General features: G+C 33.9%; 1 protein-coding gene across 3 annotated transcripts in view; it reads left to right on the top strand.

The window, feature by feature from the left end:
- ADAM2 (ADAM metallopeptidase domain 2) overlaps nt 1-10,372 on the top strand; it is a 110,537-nt gene extending 100,165 nt beyond the window's left edge. The window contains exons 17-21 of one of the 3 annotated variants that reach the window (XM_077152557.1): nt 1,114-1,191; nt 1,412-1,550; nt 5,387-5,546; nt 6,742-6,804; nt 9,865-10,372. In XM_077152557.1, the coding sequence (XP_077008672.1) occupies nt 1,114-1,191; nt 1,412-1,550; nt 5,387-5,546; nt 6,742-6,775 (411 nt within the window). In that variant the 3' untranslated portion in view covers nt 6,776-6,804; nt 9,865-10,372. Of the gene's footprint in view, nt 1-1,113; nt 1,192-1,411; nt 1,551-5,386; nt 5,547-6,741; nt 6,805-7,220; nt 7,897-9,864 lie in introns of those variants that run through there. The other 2 variants (XM_077152556.1, XM_077152558.1) reach the window with 2 other exon arrangements.
- Nucleotides 10,373-22,365: the final 11,993 nt, after the last annotated feature.

Here is a 22,365-nt window from a genome sequence, read left to right as displayed (position 1 = left end):
TTTTTAACAATTGGGAGAACTTGCCTGTAAAACATTTATGGGCATTACAGCTCCAGCACTGGTATAGTTTGCGTTCAGTGAAATTCTTGGCCCTTGGTCACAGATGACCATTGAGGAATGCCAGCTTTAGATTTATTTTGTGGACTCCCATTGTCTCATAATTTTTAAGCCTGAAAATTAGTCTTTCTTTTTCACCAGCATATTCATGCTTTATAAAAAAAATGTACACATTTTGTTAATTTACTCACCATTTTATCCTGTCCTACTGTAATGGCATATTGATTTATCTCTCCACATTTCTCTTGCCCTTTCCATATTCTTTTCCAAAACCTACTTTGATCAGCCTTCCTTCTTCTTACTAAATCTCTTAACAGAGCCTGTTGTTTCTAGGTTAAAAACAAACTTTATGATAAAGGGCATAAAACCCTACACAATCTTGCCAATAACTATTCTTACGTTATATCTGTATTTTTGGGTGTAGTGCCTGCCTCGTTCACCAATAAGCAACATGAGAGGTTTTGTTTTTACTGCTGTGTCCCCAGGGTGAGGTGCATTGTTAGAACTCAAATGTTTATTTAATGAATAATTCAATGGTCATTATTTGTGAACATCAATACTGCCTTTTATTTTTCTCAAACAGTGTTCTATACAGTCTTCCATTGAAGAGCTATTTTACATGTTTCTTTCCCTATAAGTATTCTGATTTTTGTTTCTGTGTCCAGTTAAGTCCTATCTGACATCAGAAATCAGTGAGATTTTATTTATTCATATATTGAATAGGTTCCTTATATTTTATGAATTCCTAAAACCATCAATTGTATCATTATAACATTTATCACATATTCATCTCTATTTTTATTTATTTCATGTCTGTACCTCTTAATTATAAGCAGAGAGAATGCTGCTATGGTTACTTTATTGCCATATAATCAGATCCTCACCTAGTTTTGGGAATATATTAACGATATAAATTAAGCACTCATTGTTAGAACATTAATTACTACTTATTGTTAAATGAATACCTTTCATATCAGTATATTATAGAAGCCATTTAATTAAATAATAAATCCAGCTAGCATGTGAGTTAGCCTATTTTGGCTTATTTCTTTTTAGGTTTGCAGGAATAAGCACTGTGTTGATTCCTCATACTTGGGTTATGATTGCACCTCAGAAAAATGCCACAGTCAGGGGGTAAGTACCAGTGCTATGCGGTGAGAACAGATGCGATTAAGACATATCCCAGGAAAGTCAAACACAGGTACATTGGTACTCACTCATGTGCACACTCATTCATGTAAACATACATAGGAAAATTGGCCTTACTCTAATGTAAGCGTAATTTTATAATTCTTCTTGAGCATTTATAATCATAGTTACTTCTCTTATGAAGTGATATGTCTCCTGGTTTCAGGTGTGCAATAACAAAAAGAACTGTCACTGTAACCCTACCTATTTACCTCCAGCTTGTGAAACAGTCGATGACAGTTGGACTGGTGGGAGTATTGATAGTGGCAATTTCCCACCTGCCCCCAAAACGCCTGGAGCCATTGGTAAGTATAGCAAATGGAAAATACAATTAAAATTTTTCATTTATTTAGATTTAATAAAATAATCAATAGTTTATCAGTTCATGTTTAGATGTTTGGAAAGAAAATAATAAACTTCATCTGGTCACTTAATTTATGTTTTACTCCCAGAGATGAGTATAAATGACATGTAACATGTTAATAAGGCCAGGCAAGAAATGAGAAATCAGTCTGGGTCCATCAAACAGAAAAAATTCACCCTAAGGCATTAGATATTACTAGGTAATATCTGAGGCAAGACACCCCAGAGACTAGCAATGTCAGGGATCCACTACCACTTTTTATCACCAGACTTCAAATCTGAGTCATTTAGCACGACATATCACTATGGTTCGAATTGCATGATAGAGTCTGCACTTCAGGAACACTGCTAGGCATTGTGAGGTGTGAAAATCAAGGCCCACAGACACTCTTGGAGAAACTGGAGAGGAAGATGGGGAAATACTCTGTTGACTTCATTCTTCTAGTCATTCAAAGTTTATCCAGCGATTCCCATTGGCCAAGCATAACTAGAAGACAAAAGGTAAAGAACCTTGGAGAATGCAGTTGCCTGCCATATTGATAAAAGTAGATGAAATGTAGAGATGGATTTCAGTGCAAGCCACTACTTAACTAGCATATCCAATAATGCTAAGGCCAGATTTCCTGAATATAAAAACAGATTCTAAATTTGCAGATTATTAAAATCTGTTTTTCCAGATGTCTGAGCCAGAGGTACTTTTTATATTTCTACATCGATTCCAGTATTTAAATGTGAACTTATATATGCATATGAAAATAGATTAATACTTTTTTAAAGTATAATAAATATAATGCATAATAAAGATAATTCCATTTTAGTAGTAAAAATTAGCTTGCAGTAACTTGTCTTCAAGTTGTCTGTATATAATTGCTTCTGTCCACGAACATGCAATGATTACTGGAGGCTACTCCTTTCCTAGAATTCTCATTGGTCTTAATGATATGGTTGACCAATGAAATATGGCAGAAGTAACATTATAGGGTTTGCATGGTCTTCCTGAAGATTCTGACTGAGACTTTCAGAATACTTGGAACTGTCATTCCTGGAACTATCACTCTGCTAAAAATCTGCTATATATAAAATCTGACTACACTGAGACACACAAGAGTACAAACCATCCATCTAATATCTTCCCAAACTTAGGACACACAAAATTGTAAGCAAATGAAAAGATTGCTGTAAGTTACCTATCTTTGGGATACTTCCTTACACAACTGTGTATAACAGAAAATAATTTGGTAACCAGAGTGGTTTTCCATAACAAGAATAAAATATATGTGGTATTAACTTTGTAATTAGATAGTAAGTGGAAGCCAAAAATGTCTCCAGGAGTCCATTGAATACTTTAGTATATGCTGAAATTGTCTTCAGAAGACCTGTTAGTGAGGGTTTCAAGAACCGTTAAAGCATATTGTTTGAATGTGGAGAAAAAGAGGTCCTTTATTATGAAATGGTGAATTGTTTGGCTTCAATGTTCCCTGTGGTATTGTGGAAAATAGAACACATGGGAAGATTTCCAGGTAGATTTTTAAAGTGCAAACTGACTTGTTCAGGTTGACTTTGATAAAATACAAGTGGGTTATCATTAATGAAAGCAAACTTCAATTTTAAATTAAAATAAAGTGTTGAAAATAAAACTGATCCTCATTTCTGGTCTCTCCTAGCACAAGGTTCTTGCATTAAGAAATGATCAAAAACCAAATATGAAATTGGAGGCATAAAAATTGTATCTCAAATAATGATTAAGAATAGCCTATGACTCTTAAGTGCTTCTGTTAAAAACTCAGACAAGCTCAAAGTGATGCCTTTCAGACCTTTTCATTTGGACAAAAGGACATCTAAGTATAAGAATGCCTCAAAAAATCTTTCAAGCAATAAGGTTATTAAGAATCTTAAATGGGTTTCCCCATGGCAGCCTCACCAGAACCCAATATTGAGAACAGCTTATCTCAGATTTCAGGCGTAGCCTTTGTCAAGTGGGATGCATTTCTTTTTTACTTGATATACAAGAAAATCACATTTTAAGGGAATTATATTGGCTTGGACTGAAAATGATCGATATTGTACATTATGCTGTTTGGACCCCATTCAATTATGGGTAGAAAGCAAAATGATAAAGCTACTCACCTGACAAAAGGACACTATTTATGGCAAAAAAAGAATAAATTAAAGGGTAGAAACAAGAAACCAGAAGACTAAACTCCTTGGATCTGTGGGTTTAGAATTAAGAAAAACCACAACTAACAAAATTAACAGGCCCAGATATCTTCACAAGAGAATTCCACTAAAATTTTGCGAAGAAAAAATACCACTTTAAAAAAAAAGAAGCCTTATCTACTCATTTTATAAGAACAACATAACCCTGATGCCCAAATCAGACAAGGAAGTAAAGAGAAAAGCAGTTACAAAACAATATCCTTCAAGAACAGTGGAGTTGTAAATATGTAGATCATGGTGTATTTGTCGATGTAGGAGGAGAGCACATGCATCCAAGGCAATTAGTATGTATCCTGAGAATGCAAGACTGTTTTAATGATTGAAAGGGAATCACTACAATTCACCAAATCAACAATATTAATATATATATATGATTGTCTCATTTGATGCAATAAAATAATTTTATAAAATTCAACACCCATTACTGAATTAAAAATCAAATTCATCAAGCTATTAGCGGAAGAAAGCTTCTGCAATCTGGTAAAAAAAACATCATCGACAAACAACAACAAAAAACCTTGCAGCTAACATTATATCTTAAGGTTAATCAGATGACCTTTTTTTCCTTGGATACCTTAGATCAGACACTTTTACAGACTTGTCTTGGACATTTGCATGGCCTTGGAACTGTAAACTTGCAACTTAATAAATTCCCTTTTTAAAAGCTGTTCCATTTCTGATATATCATATTCCAGCAGTTTACTAACTACAACAAGCATAGAGACTAGAAAGAATAAAATAATACTGCCTTTATGTGCATATGCATATGATTAATTACATTGAAAATCCTGAGAAAACTATAAAAACACTTCTAGAAATGTGTCTTTTGAACAGAGGAAATATACCAATATTAAAAAATTAAGAAATTGACAACTTGATTCTAAAATATGCATAATCAAAATTTAGAAATATATCTACTAATGCATGGTTAGTTGCTATTTCAATAAGAACAATTTCAATGGGGAAGGAAAGTTATTTCAAACCATTGTACAGAAACAACTGGACATCCACAGAGGACAAGTTGAAATTTAAGATCTCAACGTGCTTAACAATTAATATGAGATGTTTCATAATTAACATGAGATTTAGAAACTAGAACTGTAAGTTTTCTAGCAAGAAACAGGGAAAAATTTTCATGACCTTGTAGTAGGCAAAGATTTGTAGGAAAAGATGAGAATACCTATCAAAGCAATAAAAGAAAAGATTATCTGAACTTCATCAAAATTTTATGATTATGTACAGTATTTCTTACTGAAAATTGAGTATTGGAAAAAAATTCAATTCCTTCAGGGATCACAGTTTAATTCTTATCAGCAGTCCTGAAAATATACTGTTCAGAGTAGAAAGTTCTCAATAAGAAAGTAAAGGATTGGGCTATTATATAGGTATTAGTTGTACTTATGAACTTATTACTTGACCTATTTCAAATAAAATATGTTAATTATAAAATTATGAAGTAGTCTTTTAATTTTTTGTATTCCAATAGTCAGTAAAATACAAAAAGGTCTTTATTATATTCCTGGTTATTACTTTCAAAAATTTCTGATATTTTGTTTCCTAGCCAGAAGCTACATTGAGAGAACTTACGGATCCGCGTCTTCAAGATGGCAGTTGTACTTACTCATTCCTTTCTTCATTATTCTTGGTGTCCTAATCGCTATACTGGTAAAATTTACTTTCCAAAGAAAAAAATGGAGACATGAGGAATATACAAGCGATGAGTAAATTGATTTTATATTTAAGATATATTACTTTTACAATTTATTTTCATATATAGTAACTGATTAATAAATAACATCAAGATGGCTGTAACTAATAATAATTCAGAATTAATTTTGTCATTATATAGAAATTTAGTACTTAATATATTGATGAATAATAAATAAAAATTTTTAAAAGGCTAGCAGTTTCAATCTTAAAGAGATATTATTAAGACTCAATGACTCTTAGGAGTAAAATTAAATGGAACTAATTTCTACTGAAATTTATCCAACTAGTGTTTGATTTTAATTATTAAATATGCATTAAGCATGATTATCTTCACTTTTTAATATTTAAACATTTTAGCAAAATTTTGCAGGAAAATCCAAGAGAGTTGTTTAAATTTTAGCTGTTAAATAAATTGAGCATAGTTTGCCAGAGGTGGAATGGATTAAAATTAATTTATAATGTATTAGACTGAAAAATCTAGGTCATGCCTATGGTTCATCTGCACAACATATGTAATAAACATTTATATTGCAAATATGGATATATCTGAAAATATTCTTCAAAAATAAGAATAAATATTAAAATTGGTTGACTTCTCTTTAGAGAAATTACTATAAAAACTTATGAATTTTATATCTGAGCTTCCATTTTGCTTAAAATGAATTAAGCATCCTTAAAATATGCATTAAATTCATAAGACTTAATCAAAAGATAATACATTTCATAGAAGTATTTTGAATTTTTTGTGAAATTGTGGGAATAATATGCAACATACGAAATAGTTAATATAATGTAGCTAATACTTAAATATAATAAAAGAATTTTCTTATATTGGTTATACTTTATTGTGAAGAAACATATAAAGTATTTTAGGGGGAAATATGCTAGTAAATGAATGGCAATAAATAAGGCAGAAAATTAATGGCAAAAAATATTAAAGATATTTTAATAATATTATGAAAATGATATGAGTTTATTTTCAGGTAAATATATATCACCACACTTTCTCTCTTATATGGGAGAAAAGAGGAACATTATTAAACTTGGAGAAAGGTATTCTCAGTGGTAAGATAGTCTCAGTTAGTGGCTGCTTTCAGATCTTAAGCAGGATTCAAATGTTTCACCATTCATAGTAGAGAGTTATGTAGAACAACCTTTAAGAAAATGAAAATTTTAACTTATTATTTTTTATTTTTAAATATATAGGCAATTTGAAAGTGAAAGTGACTCCAAAGAATAGTGTCCACAAAGAGAATCCATGATATCACAGTGAGTTTCAAATATTTTAAAGTGGAGAGAGAGAGATAGAAAGAATGAATGAATAATGCATTAGAGAAATATAAATAATATGTTAAACAGTTGTTGTAATATAGCTGCATAAAAAATTTAACTTGGATAATATATTTCAATATTATAAAGTGCATGATAGATATGGTGAAGCTATAACATTTCAGTTTGTCATAAGCCAAATTTTAGAAAATAATTCTTGCAGTTATCTTTTTTAATTTTTGGATAAAGTTGAATTCTTTAGAATTCACGTACTCAAAATATCTATTAAAGTTAAATTACACAGTAGCTGTCTAGCTCATAATAACTGTGTGACCCTTTTCTATTTGTTGAATTAACCATCACTTTAAATTGGTTAGTCATACAAGTGACTTTTTCCACTCTATTCATTATTCCAGAGTAACTACATATGATGGACAGAAAAAATGGAGACGAAAACCCCCAAACTCCATTGCCTCATATTCAAAACCTGCACATCTAATCTGATAAGAAAATATAGAAGATAGAAGATTCTTATATATGTGTATATATATATATATATATATAAAATCTCCAAAAGATAATTTCTTTTTAAGAAATGCATGTTTTTGAGTTTTTATATTTCATATTCCTCTTTTTTTAAGTTATCTCACACTAATCTTATTGTTAGTAGGCTTTAGATAAGGAAAGGCTATAATATAATAATAAATATGGTATCATAACAAAGCCCACTGTTATATTTTTAATTGCAATATGGTATCTTGTATATGTAATGCTTATGTTATAGTTTGATAGTTAAGACAGAAAAAAAATTCAGCCATATACTGTTTACACAAACAGATTTGCCGATATATAAATGTTTAAAGAGAATGATGGAAAAATATATATCATATGTATTTCCTAAATATATAGGAACTTTATACAAAAGAGAGTTGATAATAGCTTTATTAATGTACAGGGAAGACTTTAACACTAAAATGCATTAACAGAGATAAGGAATATATCATAATGAAAAGGGTCAATCTAAGAGTAAGATATACTAATAAAAATTTAAAATTTTTAAACTTGTATACCTTTTAATATGTCTTCAACGTATAGGAAGCAAAAATGAACAGTAGGAAGCCAAAATGAACAGTAAAAAAAAAGATGAAAATATCGAAGTGAGAGATTTCAACAAGGTGATTCACAAACATGGCCTATATGATGGTTAATTTTATCTGTCAACTGCACTAGTCTGTGGTTGTTTAGTTAAACACTAGCCTAGATATTACTGTGAAGATATTTTGTGCGTATGACTGGCTTCCACTATCAGTTGATATTAAGTAGAGGAGGTTAGTCTCAATAATGTGAGCAGACCTCATCCAACAGTTGAATTATTTAAGAGCAAAACCCTGGAATTTGCTGTAGAAGAAATTCTGACTCAAGACTGCCACATCAACTCCTGTCTGAGTTTCCAGCCTGCCAGCCTGTCCTACAGAGTTTGGAGTCAAGATTTCAGTATCAACTTGTGGCACTATTTCCACCCTTCTGCTGGACTTACGAACCCCACAATCACATGAGCTGTTTATATATTATATATATGATTTAGAAATACATATAATTTATATATATTATATAAATGGCTCATGTGATTGTGTGTGTGTGTACATATGTATATGTATGTATATATACACAAACACACACACACACAAATTCTAACAATAGGTTGGACTTTCTTAATCTGATGAAAGGAATAAAATAGTCATAAAATTAATATTTACTTGAAGACTCCCCTCCTAACATTACACACAAGTTACTATTATCTAAATATTTTATGGAAAATTCTAAATCAGTAAAACATAACTGCAAAAAGAACGACAAAGTAAACTTTGAAGAAATCCTTTTTCCAAAACAATTATACACACCAAAAATTCAAAAGAATCTACAAGTAAAATATTATAGTTACGGAACGAATTTGGAAAAATTGGTGGATATAAAGTCAGTACACAAATGTCTATTTCATTTCTCTAAAAAATAAAAACATTAAAAATATATGATTTTAAGAACACTATTTACAGTAACACTAAATACATCAAATACTTAGGAATAGACACTAAAAAAGAAAAAAAATGTGGTTCCTCTACACAGGAAACAAAAATTAATGAGATATTAAAGATGACCTTAATGAATAAAGAAATATACTATGCTCATGAATTAGAAGAACCAATGTGGTTTTAAATCTTAACTCTTCCCCAAGTGTTGGTTCGTATATTTAGAAGTTCTGAAATGGGATTTATAAAGATTTTTAATGTATTATCTTTCTGCTAAAAGTCCCCAATATCATTATTAATTGATCCTGTTTATATTTCCTATTTTTGTCTTTTCATTGGAGTCCTCTTGTATTAGCTGAGCTTCACTAGATTAATTGCAGAGTTTGGATGCTCTTTTGCTATTTTTTTTAATATTTAAAATGTGTCTTAGGTGTTTTCAAATCCAACCTCCTAATCTCGGTACTGACAGCAGTCAATGAGTGCCTTTAATGAACTTATTGATGATATTCATATTTGGCACTGAGATAATTTTCGTTTTAACTGTACAACCCATTTGACTGTTTCTTTTGGGGCAGGTTTGTTGGTAACTTTCTCTATTTTTAATTTGACTGAAAAATATTGTTATTTCACCTTGATTTTTCAAAAATACTTTAAGGGACTATGGCATTACAGGTTATATTGATTTAGCATATTAAAGATGTCATTATGTTGCTTTCTGATACTCATTGCTGGGAAATAAAACTTCCTGGATTGCTTAGTTTCCCTTAGGCTCCCTAGACACTGCACGTGTAGCCAATAAATTAGGGTTTAAGAGATTATTATGGTTGCTAAATCAATATATAGATATTCCTTTTTGCTTACTGGTATATTAGACAGAAGGAAATACCTGAAATCTTTGAATTGTAATCCAGAGGCCTTGATCTCTGATAATGATGGTGTAGCCATCACCTTGTGCCCTTGTGATTGTCAAAACCTCGTAAGCAACCTTCACTTGTACCCATTTTATCTGTTTTTGTTTTGTTTTTTACTTTAGAGTCTTATGGTCACTAAAAGAGAATGGAGAAATAAACTATGTTCATGAATTGGAAGAAACGATATGGTTTTAAATCTAAAATCTTCCCTGCTTATTCCTGAAGCATCTTGGATCAGCCCAGAACTAACCCACCCCAAGTCCAACGTTGTCTTGTTAACCGAAGCTAGATCTAACCAAAATGGGCCTGCCTGACTGTGCTTCATCTTTAACCTAAAAGTTATTTATACCTCAAAATAATATTACAACTCATGTCCATCATCATATTAAGGTGACTGTTTTATTACATACATTCTAGGACTAAGTATATAGTCAATCTATGCATGTGCAGTAATCAGATCATCTCTAGCTACATCATCTAGGGCTATTGTGCTCATTATAATAAAATCTGCCCATCTTTTAATACTACAAAAGTATCAGAATTATTGCGGTTCAGAGAGACAGATTTTGGGGGCCAATAGGCCATCTGCTCTCCTGCTTCACGTCTAACAATAAACTTTCTCTCTTTGAATCTCTGGTGTCTCAGGAATTGGTCTTTAAGCACACTGGGCAAAGAATCTACCACCTTTACCTGGCCCCACATGATCTGAAAGAATAATAGAACTTGTTGTGATAGTTAGGTTTAGGTGTCAACCTGGCCAGGTGGTAGTGCCCTTTTGTTCTGTTGCTGTGGACTTAAATCATCAGCATGTGGATTTCATCTATGGCTGATTATATCTGTGTTTGGCTAAGGGGAGTGCCTTCCACAATGATTGAGGTATAAAAGGAGAGGTCAGAAGAGAGAGAAGGAGTTCAGCACAGCCCAGCACAACCCAGCTCAGAGCAGCTCAGACCCAGGCATATGGAGATGCAGAAAGGACAAGCCCCAGCGAAAGACGTTTCAACCCAGAAGCCAGGAGAGAGGGCCAGCAGATGTTGTGTGCCTTCCCTTGTGACAGAGAAACCGAGATGAAAACTAGCTGCCTTTCCTCTGAGGAACTTTAAATTTATAACTAAATAAACCCCCTTTATAAAAACCAGCCCATTTCTGGTGTATTGTATTCTGGTAGCCTTAGTGAACTAAAACACTTATGCTCCAGAGAAAGCTGAGTGGGTACAGATAAGACTAGGTACCTAAGTCCAGCCACCGGGTCCCTGAGAAACTTTCTCACCCTAGATATTTTCATATCAAAAGTGTTGAAGTTCCAGAACATGAAGGCATCTTTAGATCCTAAAATCTGAGGCATGCAAGGCAATATGGCTGCTCGAGATGCTTTATTTTCATACCAAAAGGTAAGAGGATGGCAAAAACCCTTTCAGGAGAGAACAAAGACAGCTGTGTCCTTTCCCTTTATAAAAAGGGGAAAATCATTTGTTTCATTCCTCGTCTATGGAGTATGAGCCCATTTGTGCAAGAAAAATTCCTAATGACTTGAATTACATTACAAAGCTGGATATTACAAACCCCAAAATATTTTGCTTTAGTCAGTTCTCAGTCCCCTTAATAGTCCTTTGAGCAGTATGTATATTTGCTGTCTGATTTAAAAAATTTCTGTTCCCCGTAAGGGTTCAGTATTCTTGCCATGATGTGATGAGGTTTGTGGAGAGTATCTACAATGCCCAGTGTTTGCAGGGCTGCTGGAATCTGTGGGTTGATGTGGTTTGGAATTTTCTCTTATATCCTTACCTTTGTTTCATCCCCAAATTCTGTCTCTTTCTTTCTAGGACTCTTTCCATACATCTCTAACTTATGTTTGCACGCAGTCTTTTTATATGAGGGCTTTAGATTGAACATTTAGCTGTGTTCCAGTTCCTTGAGTATATTCCACTGTCTTTTCTGCTATTAATGTAATAAGTTCTTAATTCAGATTTAACAGTTTTCAGGTCATGAATCCCAGTTGTATCTTCTTATTAAACTCCAATCTGGTGAAATTTTCAAATGTTTTATCTCTGTTTTTCAAGCATCTGTATCAAATTGAATTTAAAGTGCTTTTGTAAACTAACTTTGATTTATGGAACACTGGTGATGTTTCTAATATCTATCTTTTTTTTTATTTCAATGCTTTGTTGTGTGGTTCCTTCTTTGGGGATAACTACAAAACATTATTGTCATCATTATTGTTGTTGCCTGACTTTGGGTATGAAAATACAGAGCCTCCAGAAAATACTGATTTTCTCTAAGGATGATTAACCATTCTCTCTGATTTGGCTCTTTGGCTAATAAAGTCATAGGAAGTTGCCTTCTCAATAAGACTCAGTATCCCTACTGAATGCCTGGTGGTTCGCCAACCGTTGGGAGCTCCAAACCCTAGTCTTTGGCTTGTGAGATTGTCAAAAGCTCTACTCTAGTTTTAAGTCTTTCCTTCTAGGTTGTCTCCCAAACCAAATGTGGCAAAAGAATTTGGCAAATGTACTGAGGCATGAAGCAGCCCGACCAAGTAACTGCCTAATTTCTCTCTTGCTTTTCTGCACATCATGCCCAATGTGGGCCTGTCCTAGTACAAAGCTTAACTTCTCAGCATCCTACCAATGTCTAGAAGTTATAAATTATGTGATTGAAGTACCTACAGTCAACTCATATGTACAAGGTCCTCTCCTCTTCAGAATTTTAGGCTTCTGGTCATTATTCAGTGTGTCTTCACTGAGTTCAGAGATAGGACTTATTCTCTTTTTCTGGTTTTTTATATATTCCATCTCACCAGGAAGTAATGTTTCTATTATAAAATGTTCTATAAATTTGATCCAATTTCAGTACATTCTCAACAGATACTTTTTGTGGACAATGATAAGCTGATTTTAAAATTAATACAAAATGTAGGCAGTCAAATATAATCTAGTCAAAAATTTAAGAACAGAAATGCATTTGGAGGACATAAGCTGGTAGATAAGATTTATGTTATCATCAAAGTATGTCATGTTTCAAGGCTAAACTAATAGGCTGATGGATCATACAAAATGAATATTTGGTTAATCGGACAGCTGGTAATACATACATTGGTGAAGTATTTTTTCATAAATGGGACTGGTTCAATTTACTATCATTATGGAAAAAAGTCTCCAATTACCTGTTTCAGGTATTCATAAACAGTAAGTTCAGATGTATTGAAGAATATGATAAAGGCTCTAAACTATATAATAATGTGAATGTGGTATATAAAACAACCTTCTACAAATAACATAGAATATCTCCATGACCTTGGAATAGGCACAATTTTCTTTAGCATGACACAATAAGGAGAAACAAATTTACAAATGAAAATGACAAACTGGGACATCTTCTCATCCAAAGACATTATTAAGAGAGTGAAAAGCAAATCATAAAGTGTAAAAAAACATTTGCAACACATAAAAATGACAGTGGCTCATGTGTAGAAAATATAAAGAATGACTAAAAAAAATGCTAAGAAACTTTTAAGAAATCTAGTAGACCAATAAGCATGAAGTGGAACAGCAAATTCAAAAGGGTCATTAAATGCTTTTGGGTGGCAGTATTGGTTGAATAACAGTATCAAACTGATCTTCCCAGAAATAATATTTATATAACCTTTGGACAAAAATAAATCTATAATCATAACAAGAAGAAAATCCATATGGTTATCTTAATGAATTCAGAGAAAAGTATTTGATAAATTTTATAATCTATGATTTAAAGATAAGGAAATTTCCTTAATCTATAAAGTTAGATAAAATAGCATACTTAATGGTGAAAATCTGAAAGTCTTTCTTCTGAGATTAAGAATGCTTGCCTGCCATGCCCGAGGACCCGGGTTCAATTCCCGGTGCCTGCCCATGCGGAAAAAAAAAAAAAAAAAGAATGAGTTAAGGATGCTATAATCAAATCTGCTTTACATACCAAGTCATAACCAGTGCAAAAAAAAAAAAAAGCGAACAAAAAAACCCTCAGAAATTCAAGGAAAAATGTGAAAAACCCCAAAGAATGTACAGCTGCATCTAGAAATGATTAAATCAACAAGTGAATTTAGGTTGCTGAATATAAGATTGTATTAATTTGTTTCTTCCACTACCAAACTACCCTCAAAATGTGATAGCTTAGAAAAGGCAAAAAACAAAAATAAGCTCAGCTTACAATTCTGCAGATTGATATTTTAGCATGCACTCTTTTAGGCAGCCCTTCTGGTGTTGGCTAGCTTTGACTGTTCCAGGAGTGCTCACAAGTCTGCAGCCTTCTGTTACACTGGTTTCTCATAGATAATACAGTATATGCTGCATGATCATAAACCTATTGATGTACCCCCTTTATTGTAAAATGTAAAGTAAGTGCAGAATTAGTAAATCCAGTGTTAGTAAACAGGTATTCTGGAAACCCTGTGATAGTGGTGCTGAGAGGCGTTGCCAGCCAGGAAGGTAAGTAAACTCGTGTGCATAGTAATGTCCAGTAATAACAAAAATTACTGCCACCTCCAGGGAAAAAATAAAAAGGACCTAAATACTCAATCAAGTTTCTCGTTGGTCTCAAGAGATAGAGCCATACAAACGTTCACCATTGACATCAGTTATATGTTGGGAATACAGCAGTGGCATTAGTTAGATCAGCACTGAGGAAAGGAAAAAACTATGTTGTTGGTCTCATGTCTAGTGCTGGAATGCAATATACCAGAAATGGAATGGCTTTTAAAAAGGGGGAATTTAATAAGTTGCTAGTTTACAGTTCTAAGGCCGAGAAAATGTTCCAGTTAAGGCAAGTCTATAAAAATGTCCAAGCTAAGGCATCCAGGGAAAGATACCCTGGTTCCAGAAGGCCGATGACATTCAGCACTTTTTCCTCAACTGGAAACGCATTTGGTGAACATGGAGAACAAGCGCTTTCTCCTTCTTCATCTCCAAAGGTCCCTGGCTGGTGGACTCTCTGCTTCTTGTGGCTATGTCATTCTGAAGCTTTCTCCAAAATGCTTCCTCTTTTAAAGGATTCCAGTAAAGTAAATCAAGACCCATGTAGAATGGGTGGAGACATGTCTCCACCTAATCCAGTTTAATAGCCACAACTGATTGAGTCACATCTCCATGGAGATAACCTAATCAAGTTTCCAGCCTATAGTGATGGATTAATCCTAATTCAGTACTGATTAGGATTAATTCTAGAGTACATAAATCCTTCCAGACTGGTTCACCTATCCTTCATGAATCCAGAGCACTCCATGTAAAAGCATGAAGGTCAAAGCTGGCTTGCAACCTCTGCATCAATCATCCACAATGCTAGTTATTGAGTGACTCCTCTGTGGTACACATTTACTGGTGTGGATTCATATAAGGAAAACAGATGGGCATAGGGCCACTTGCATGTCTCTCCTTGAGACCTCCTTAGCTATGGTATAATATTAATCCCTGTAGGCCCTTGACCAACCAACAAATATATTTGCTACTGTCCATGTATATCATGAAGTCATTTCCTCCTCCATACAAACTTACAAAGAAACGTACTGTTCATGGTTCTGATAACTTGCAGGATATCATCCCACCAATTTCCTCAGAACCACTCTTTGATGGAGTTTAAATGTAACTATGTAATTTCAATTGAAACAAAGATGTTATGCTGTAAAGTCAGACTCCAGTCATGAGACAGGAACCCATGATAATTTGAAAAGAAGGATTTTAATATAAAGAATTGCAAACGTAAAATCTGAGTGACAGAAGGAGTAAAAGAGAAGTCTGAAAGAATGTGGTCATAAAAATGTAGAGAGAAGCTACTAACACTAGGGCTGCAGGAGAGTATCCAAGGAAGGAGTGTATTTTGAAAAGGGTAGAGCAGGAGGAAACATTTTCCAAGGCTTAAATTCAGACCTCTACAGAGCACATAATTCCGCTGAGGGTAGAGAGTTTGCTGGATTGCTCCAGACCACTGCAATGAAAATATTCAGTTTCCTTTGTCCTCAGAAGATGCCTGTGTTAGTTAGATTTCAGTTGTCAACTTGGCCAGGTGAGCATACCAAGTCTTGTTGCTGCGGACATAAGCCAATGGTACATGAACCTCATCTGTTGCTAATTACATCTGCAGTTGGCTAGGAGGCGTGCCTGCTGCAATGAGTGACATTTGACTTAATTGGCTGGTGCTTAAATGAGAGGGCTCAAGGTAGCACAGCCTAAGCAGCTCGGCATTCCTCATCTTAGCACTTGCAGCTCAGCCCAGGCCTTTGGAGATGCAGAAAGAAGTCACCCCGGGGAAAGTTGTTGGAACCCAGGGGCCTGGAGAGAAGACCAGCAGAGACCATCCTGTGTCTTCCACGTAAGAAAGAACCTCAGTGGAAAGTTAGCTGCCTTTCCTCTGAAGAACTAACAAAATAAATCCCCTTTTATTAAAAGCCAATCCGTCTCTGGTGTGTTGCATTCCGGCAGCTATCAAACTAGAACAATGCCTAAGTATAATACTGAGGCAGTAAATGCTGGCATAACTTGGATGAGTTATTCTTCCTAGAAAATTTAGTTGCAATTTAAGAGAAGACTTTAATAAACTCCGTTTCCAATTTGTCTTCATTAATAGTAATATATTCCATTCATATAGCACTTTATAAAGTATACAGAACTCATCATATTCCTATAATTAAACAACATCCTTTGGACTGTCTCAAGTATCATGCTACATAAATTGTGGCAGTGGATATTTGAGTTATTGTATAACCTATTGTAAACCATGGAATTTCCTCCCGTAAAAATTCATATATATACATAAAACATGCTCAAAAGTTTAGAATTGTATTGTGCTTTTTGAAGCACATAAACTGCAGTTTTAGGAAACTATGAATTAATGTAATAAAAATAAAGTAGAGGGCGGGCCACTGTGGCTCAGCAGGCAAGGTTCTCACCTGCCATCCTGGAGACCCGGGTTCAATTCCTGGTGCCTGACCATTATTAAAAAAATAAAAAAGATAAAGCGGAGACATTGCTTATGGGTTCATAGGACAGATCTTTTTGGTTATTAATTAATTAATTCATTCATTCATTCATTTATTTGCATGGGCAGGCACTGGGAATTGAACCCAGGTCTCCAGCATGGCAGGTGAGAGGTCTGCCTACTGAGCCACTGTGTCCTGCCCTATTGGTTTGTTCTTGTAGATAAAAATTGTTTTTTCTTTTTTTTAACTCCAGGGACATATCTGATGAAATTTGAGACTGAGAAGTATGAGAAACATTTTCTGGGAGGATATTGCATACCATTCAAAGCATATTACCTAGGTGGATAAATTTTCATTAAATGTAGGTCTTAGGAATGGTCATCATGTCATCATGAAAACACTATTGTTCTGGTTTGGTGCAAAAAGAGAAAAAAAAGCAGTGAATATGAGTATAGTATATTATGGCTTTCTCCCTTGGGAAGCACTGTTATTACCCAGCAAACAATTGTGTTAACCCTTCTTTTATTCAACCACACATAATTCTCTAGTAAGAGAATTTGGGTCAGCCACTGATCGACCCCATTATGGTCCAATGTAAGATTTTCAAGAAGTTCGAGGTCTCAGAAATCTCAACACAATTTTGCCAAGAGCGTTCATGTAAAATTATGAATTCTACTCATAAAGAGGTGCAGAGAGAATTATATGATGCTTTACAAAATAAAGACAATTTCATCTGATTTTTTTCCATTATACATGCACATGTCCTGGTGGCCCAGGGCCCTGGCCCCCTCCTGAATGTAACAAAACCCCATTCATGGAACCATCTGCTTGACCAGGACAAAGGCCAAGAAGATAAACAACCTCCCAAGAGGGAAGAGAATGTAATCACACATGTAAAGAGATGGGAGCAGGATGGCACTGATTGTATCTTAATCTCAACCATTAATCGTAGTAAAACATCAGGTCGTAAGCCCCTTTAATGATTATTCTAGAGACCTAATGGCCTCATGTTATACAGAATATCTTTCTTCTAAAATCATATACATATTGCCCATTGCACTCCTGCCCCTCTCTGGACCAACAGCCATTGGAGGCTCTCTCTTGTTTATAAGGTCCTAATAAATCTGTGTCTACTTCTGTGCCTGGAAGTTTTTCAGTCTCACAGCAGCACTGTCTTGTTCTTGTCATAAATTCAGTCTGGGCCCAAACTCCTTTTTCTTATACAGACTTGCCTTTTAACAAACATTACTCAGAAATCCATGGTTTAAGGAATGCTTAAAACTAAATCAAAGACCAAATTCTACTTAAATGTTTGTAGTTTACTTTCTCACCATTCAATTTGTTCTCACTCTGATAAATGATAATTCTAATTTCTAATGTTATCATGTCTCTCTGGTCTACATACTGTGTGTTTCAATAACTACCTCAAATGAAATATGCTTCATAATAAATGCTTATAATCCATTCCTTGAACTCCCTTTTGGAAAGCAAAAGAAAATGACTCTGTTCTACCTAAAACTTCATACTATACATCATTCCTTTAGTTATTCAGTTTAAAATCTTTTCATATTAATTCACATTAGTTTTTGTAATTGTCCAAAGTGCATATTCCCTCAGCTTGATCCCTCTCTTTCATCCTCTGTTGTCACTACACCTCACTGTCGGATTACTTGAAATAGCTAAACTGCTTATCAATTCTAAAAATCAATTCTTTTCTTCACCTATCTACAAACTGCATTCATGAGCACCACTTTTTCACATATCAAACCATTAACAGTCACTTTATTTCAGTATGTAAAAAAAATCCAAAAATGTTTATTGTCCATCAATTGTATACTAGAGATACATATTATCATCTGTAGTAGTCATAAGGCAGAATTTCCTCTTCTCTGAGAAACCCCAATTTGCTCTTCCTGCCTTCAACTAATTGGAGGAGGTGTCTTACGTTACCTACACACTTACTCTTATGTACACACGTTATCAAGTGCAATCTCCTTTATGTAATGTCTGACCATAAATTGTTAACAACATCTACAAAATCTTCACGTAAGAACCAAATCTTCAAAGAAGGACCTGGATTAGTGTATAAGTAATAGGTACTATAAACTAGCCAAGTTGACACATAAGACCAACCATTACAGTCCAAACATTGTCAGCTTGGGATCCTTCCACACCTCCTTAAACCATACTTAATCTACAAATAAAGATAGTAGTGTCATGCTTCTAACATGATACAACTATTCTGCGTACAATTTAAAATTCTCTAATCTTCTGCCAAAAGAGGATAGCAGGCCTTGGATGATGTTCATTCTTCTCCTTGATATGCTTTAACTTAAATACCATAATGTAAACTTAACTATTATTAATCAATCTTATGATATGGGATAAAGAAATAAAGAAGAGTGGAAAACAAAGATATTTTGCTCTTTCTCTCTCTCTGCACATACACATACAAATATGTTAATAACAAAAGAGTTAAACAAATATATTAACTAAAAATAATTAAGAAACATTCACAACAATTGCAGTTATTGTTTCTACAACTAGTTCACATGGCCATAACAGGCATTTATAACTATATTTTTCCGTCACCCATTCCATATTCCTTTTGCCCTCAGCAAGCATTTCAGATGGTTGTGGTTCTTTGCTTGGTGGAGTCTGGGCCATTAGTTATCCTGCCTGCATTGGGTTGTAGTTTTCCATGGACTTTGAACAAGACATGGTAGTACTATGAGATGACCTAAGGGATCTCCTATATTCCAGGTAATCAAGATCAATCCCCCTAACCAGTACAGTAACTGCTTTCTTTGTCTGTTGATTCAGAGACATGTGGAGATCAAAGTGGCCAGGTGACAGTCTTAATTTCTAGTTCAATGGAATCATTATTTCGTCTCCTGGTAGAAACACTCCTATTTGTAACTGACACCCTTAGACCAGTATAGTAGAGACAGTAAGCCAAAATTTTGCCCATGAATCATTAGAGGTAATAATATATCGTTATATTTCAATTTACAACTTGGACTTCTGCATCCGTGATTCCTAGCTATGGGAAGAACAGTGCCATTTTGGACATTTTCTTCCCATTCAGAAGGTCTATCTACAAAGCTCTTCCAAAGACCTCCTTGTCACCATTTTTCAAATTATGATCCCTCAAAGTCTCTGATCATCTAGCCAAACCAACGGCCAAAGTCCAAAACTGGTATATGTCTTAGTTATTCAGCCAGTTATGACAAATACCATGCAATGTGTTGATTTAAACAACAGAGAATTGTTGTTTCACTGTTTTAGAGGATAGAAGGTTTGTTCCCTCCTGGGACCAGTACAATTCTAGTGCTGGCTTGCTGTGATACTTAGGGCTCCTTGGCTAGCTTCTCTCCCTCTTGTCACCTGGAAATCTCTTCTCCTTTCCTCCTCTAAGTTTCAACTGACTTCAAACTTCTTCCATGGTCTTCTATTTAAAAAGCCCCCAGGATTCTAGATTAAGCTCCACCATGCTTCAATTGGCCACACCTTAACTAAAAATGATGTGTTCCAGAAAATTCCTGTACGCATTTTTAAATAGATAAGCTAATCTTGAAATTCATATGAAAATGCGAGGGATGAAGAAAAATCATAACAACCTGGAAGAACAAGGACTAACTTAGATAACTTAAAATGACAGATATTAAGACCTATTATAAAGCTATGGTAATGTGATATACAAAGGGTTCATCTTTAATATATAATGAATTTCTGTTAGTTACTATTCAAAAACAAATAGGTGATGGTCATGGACAGAAATTTTAAGAATATTAAAGAAAAAATAATTCAATAAAAGGAAGAAAACTCAAAATGTTTTTTAATTATGGAAATATTCAAGTTGTGTAAAAACAAACAAAAATAAAAATAGAAATATTCCCATTTACTTTTCACTATGCAAAAATAGATTACCAAGTATATGCTAGATGATAACATTTTTCTTATGCAAGTTGAACTTTTCCAGAGCCTAAAGAAGAAATTCTTAAAAGCTTCTTTTTAAAGTTATTGAAAATCTTATGCCAGTTCCTGATAAAACAAACTGAAAATAAAAATATACCCATATTTCAAAAATCAAAGTCTAATGCTTAGGGACTGATTTCTTAATTCATCTTGGGTATACTACATGAAAGCTTAGGTAAAATGTCAGAAATTTGAAGCATTTTTTTATTCTAGGAATTTTCTACCATATTCCTGGAGATCTAGAAGGTCACAAGTATGTTAAAAACTTTGTACATACTCAGGAAAGAGCTGAAAAAGCCCATAACCTCACATTTGACTGATCTGGAGGTCTATGCCACTAGGACATGAAGACTAAGACAAGGTTGTAAACTGCCTAACTGAGTGTTGAAGACATGCTCAACATGCACACAGAACCCATTGGCAAACTCTAAGAGGTTTATTCACCCTGGAATTTAAAATTATATCATTAGCTGGCCACTAAGCATACTGAGTAGAGACTTCAATGTCCATACATGACTAAGTCTACAGACATTACAGCATTAGTTCAGAAAATTCACCAAACAAATAACGACCTGGGGGAAAAAGGGTCTGAATTCAAGAATTTCTACTTTGTATTATTTAAAATTTCATTATTTCTACCAAATTTTTTTTAAAGATCTGCAAAGGACAAGAAAGAATAATCCAAACATAATAAATAAAACAATCAATATAAACTGTACCTGAGGAAGCCCAGACATTGAGCATACTAGACAAAGAATTTAAATTAGGCATTTTAAATATTTTCAATGAGATATGCCTAAACAGCTAAAGAAGAGTATGAGAACAATGTCTTATGAAATAGAAAAAATTAAGCAGTAGAAATTGTGAAAGTGATTTAGAGCAACCAAATAGAAATGCTAGAGTTGAAATGTAATTGATTGACATGAAAAATTCACTAGAGGAGTTCAACAACAGATAAGAGCAGTTGAAACAAACAAAAAAAGTCATCGAATTTGAAGATGGATCAATTGAGTTTATACAGTCAGATTAAGAGAAAGAAAAATGAAGAAAGTGCAAGTCTGAGAGAACTTCTGGCCACCAGCTAGCCACCATCATACACATAATGGAAGTCCAAGAAGGAAAGTAGAAGGAAAAATGCCATAAAAATATTTGAAAGAATAACAGACCAAAAATATCCTGAAATTTCATGGAAAATATCATCTATACATCTAAGAATCTCAATGAAATCCAAGAAGGATAAACTCAAAAACATCCACACCTAAACACATCTAAAACAATTAGTCAAAAAACAAAATGATAAATTTGAAACAAGAGAAAAGCAATGTCTCACATATAAGGGATCACAGGCATTTCTCATATGAAACTAGGGGGGCTAGTAAGCAATGGAATGAAATATTAAAAGTGTTTAAAGAAACTTTCAACCAAGAATTATATACCTGCAAAACTGTCAAGAATGAAGGAGAAATTAAAACCTTTCTCAGATAAACAAAATGTGATGGAATCCCTTGTTTGCAATCGAGCTGTATTAGAAATACTAGAAGGAGTATTGAAATAAAGGACAATAGACAGAAATTGAATCCACATAAAGAGAACTCCTAAAGTAAATACATGGATAAACATAGAGGACATATGTTGTGGTTTGAAGGGAGAGACCAGGAAATGGTGTCTTGTGCCTTGCCATGTGATGGAGGAACCAAGC

This window comes from Tamandua tetradactyla, chromosome 3 (assembly GCF_023851605.1).
Source record: "Tamandua tetradactyla isolate mTamTet1 chromosome 3, mTamTet1.pri, whole genome shotgun sequence".
Classification (NCBI taxonomy): Eukaryota; Metazoa; Chordata; class Mammalia; order Pilosa; family Myrmecophagidae; genus Tamandua; species Tamandua tetradactyla.
The sequence above is the reverse complement of the archived record's forward strand: the minus strand, read 5'-3'. Positions and strand labels throughout refer to the sequence as shown.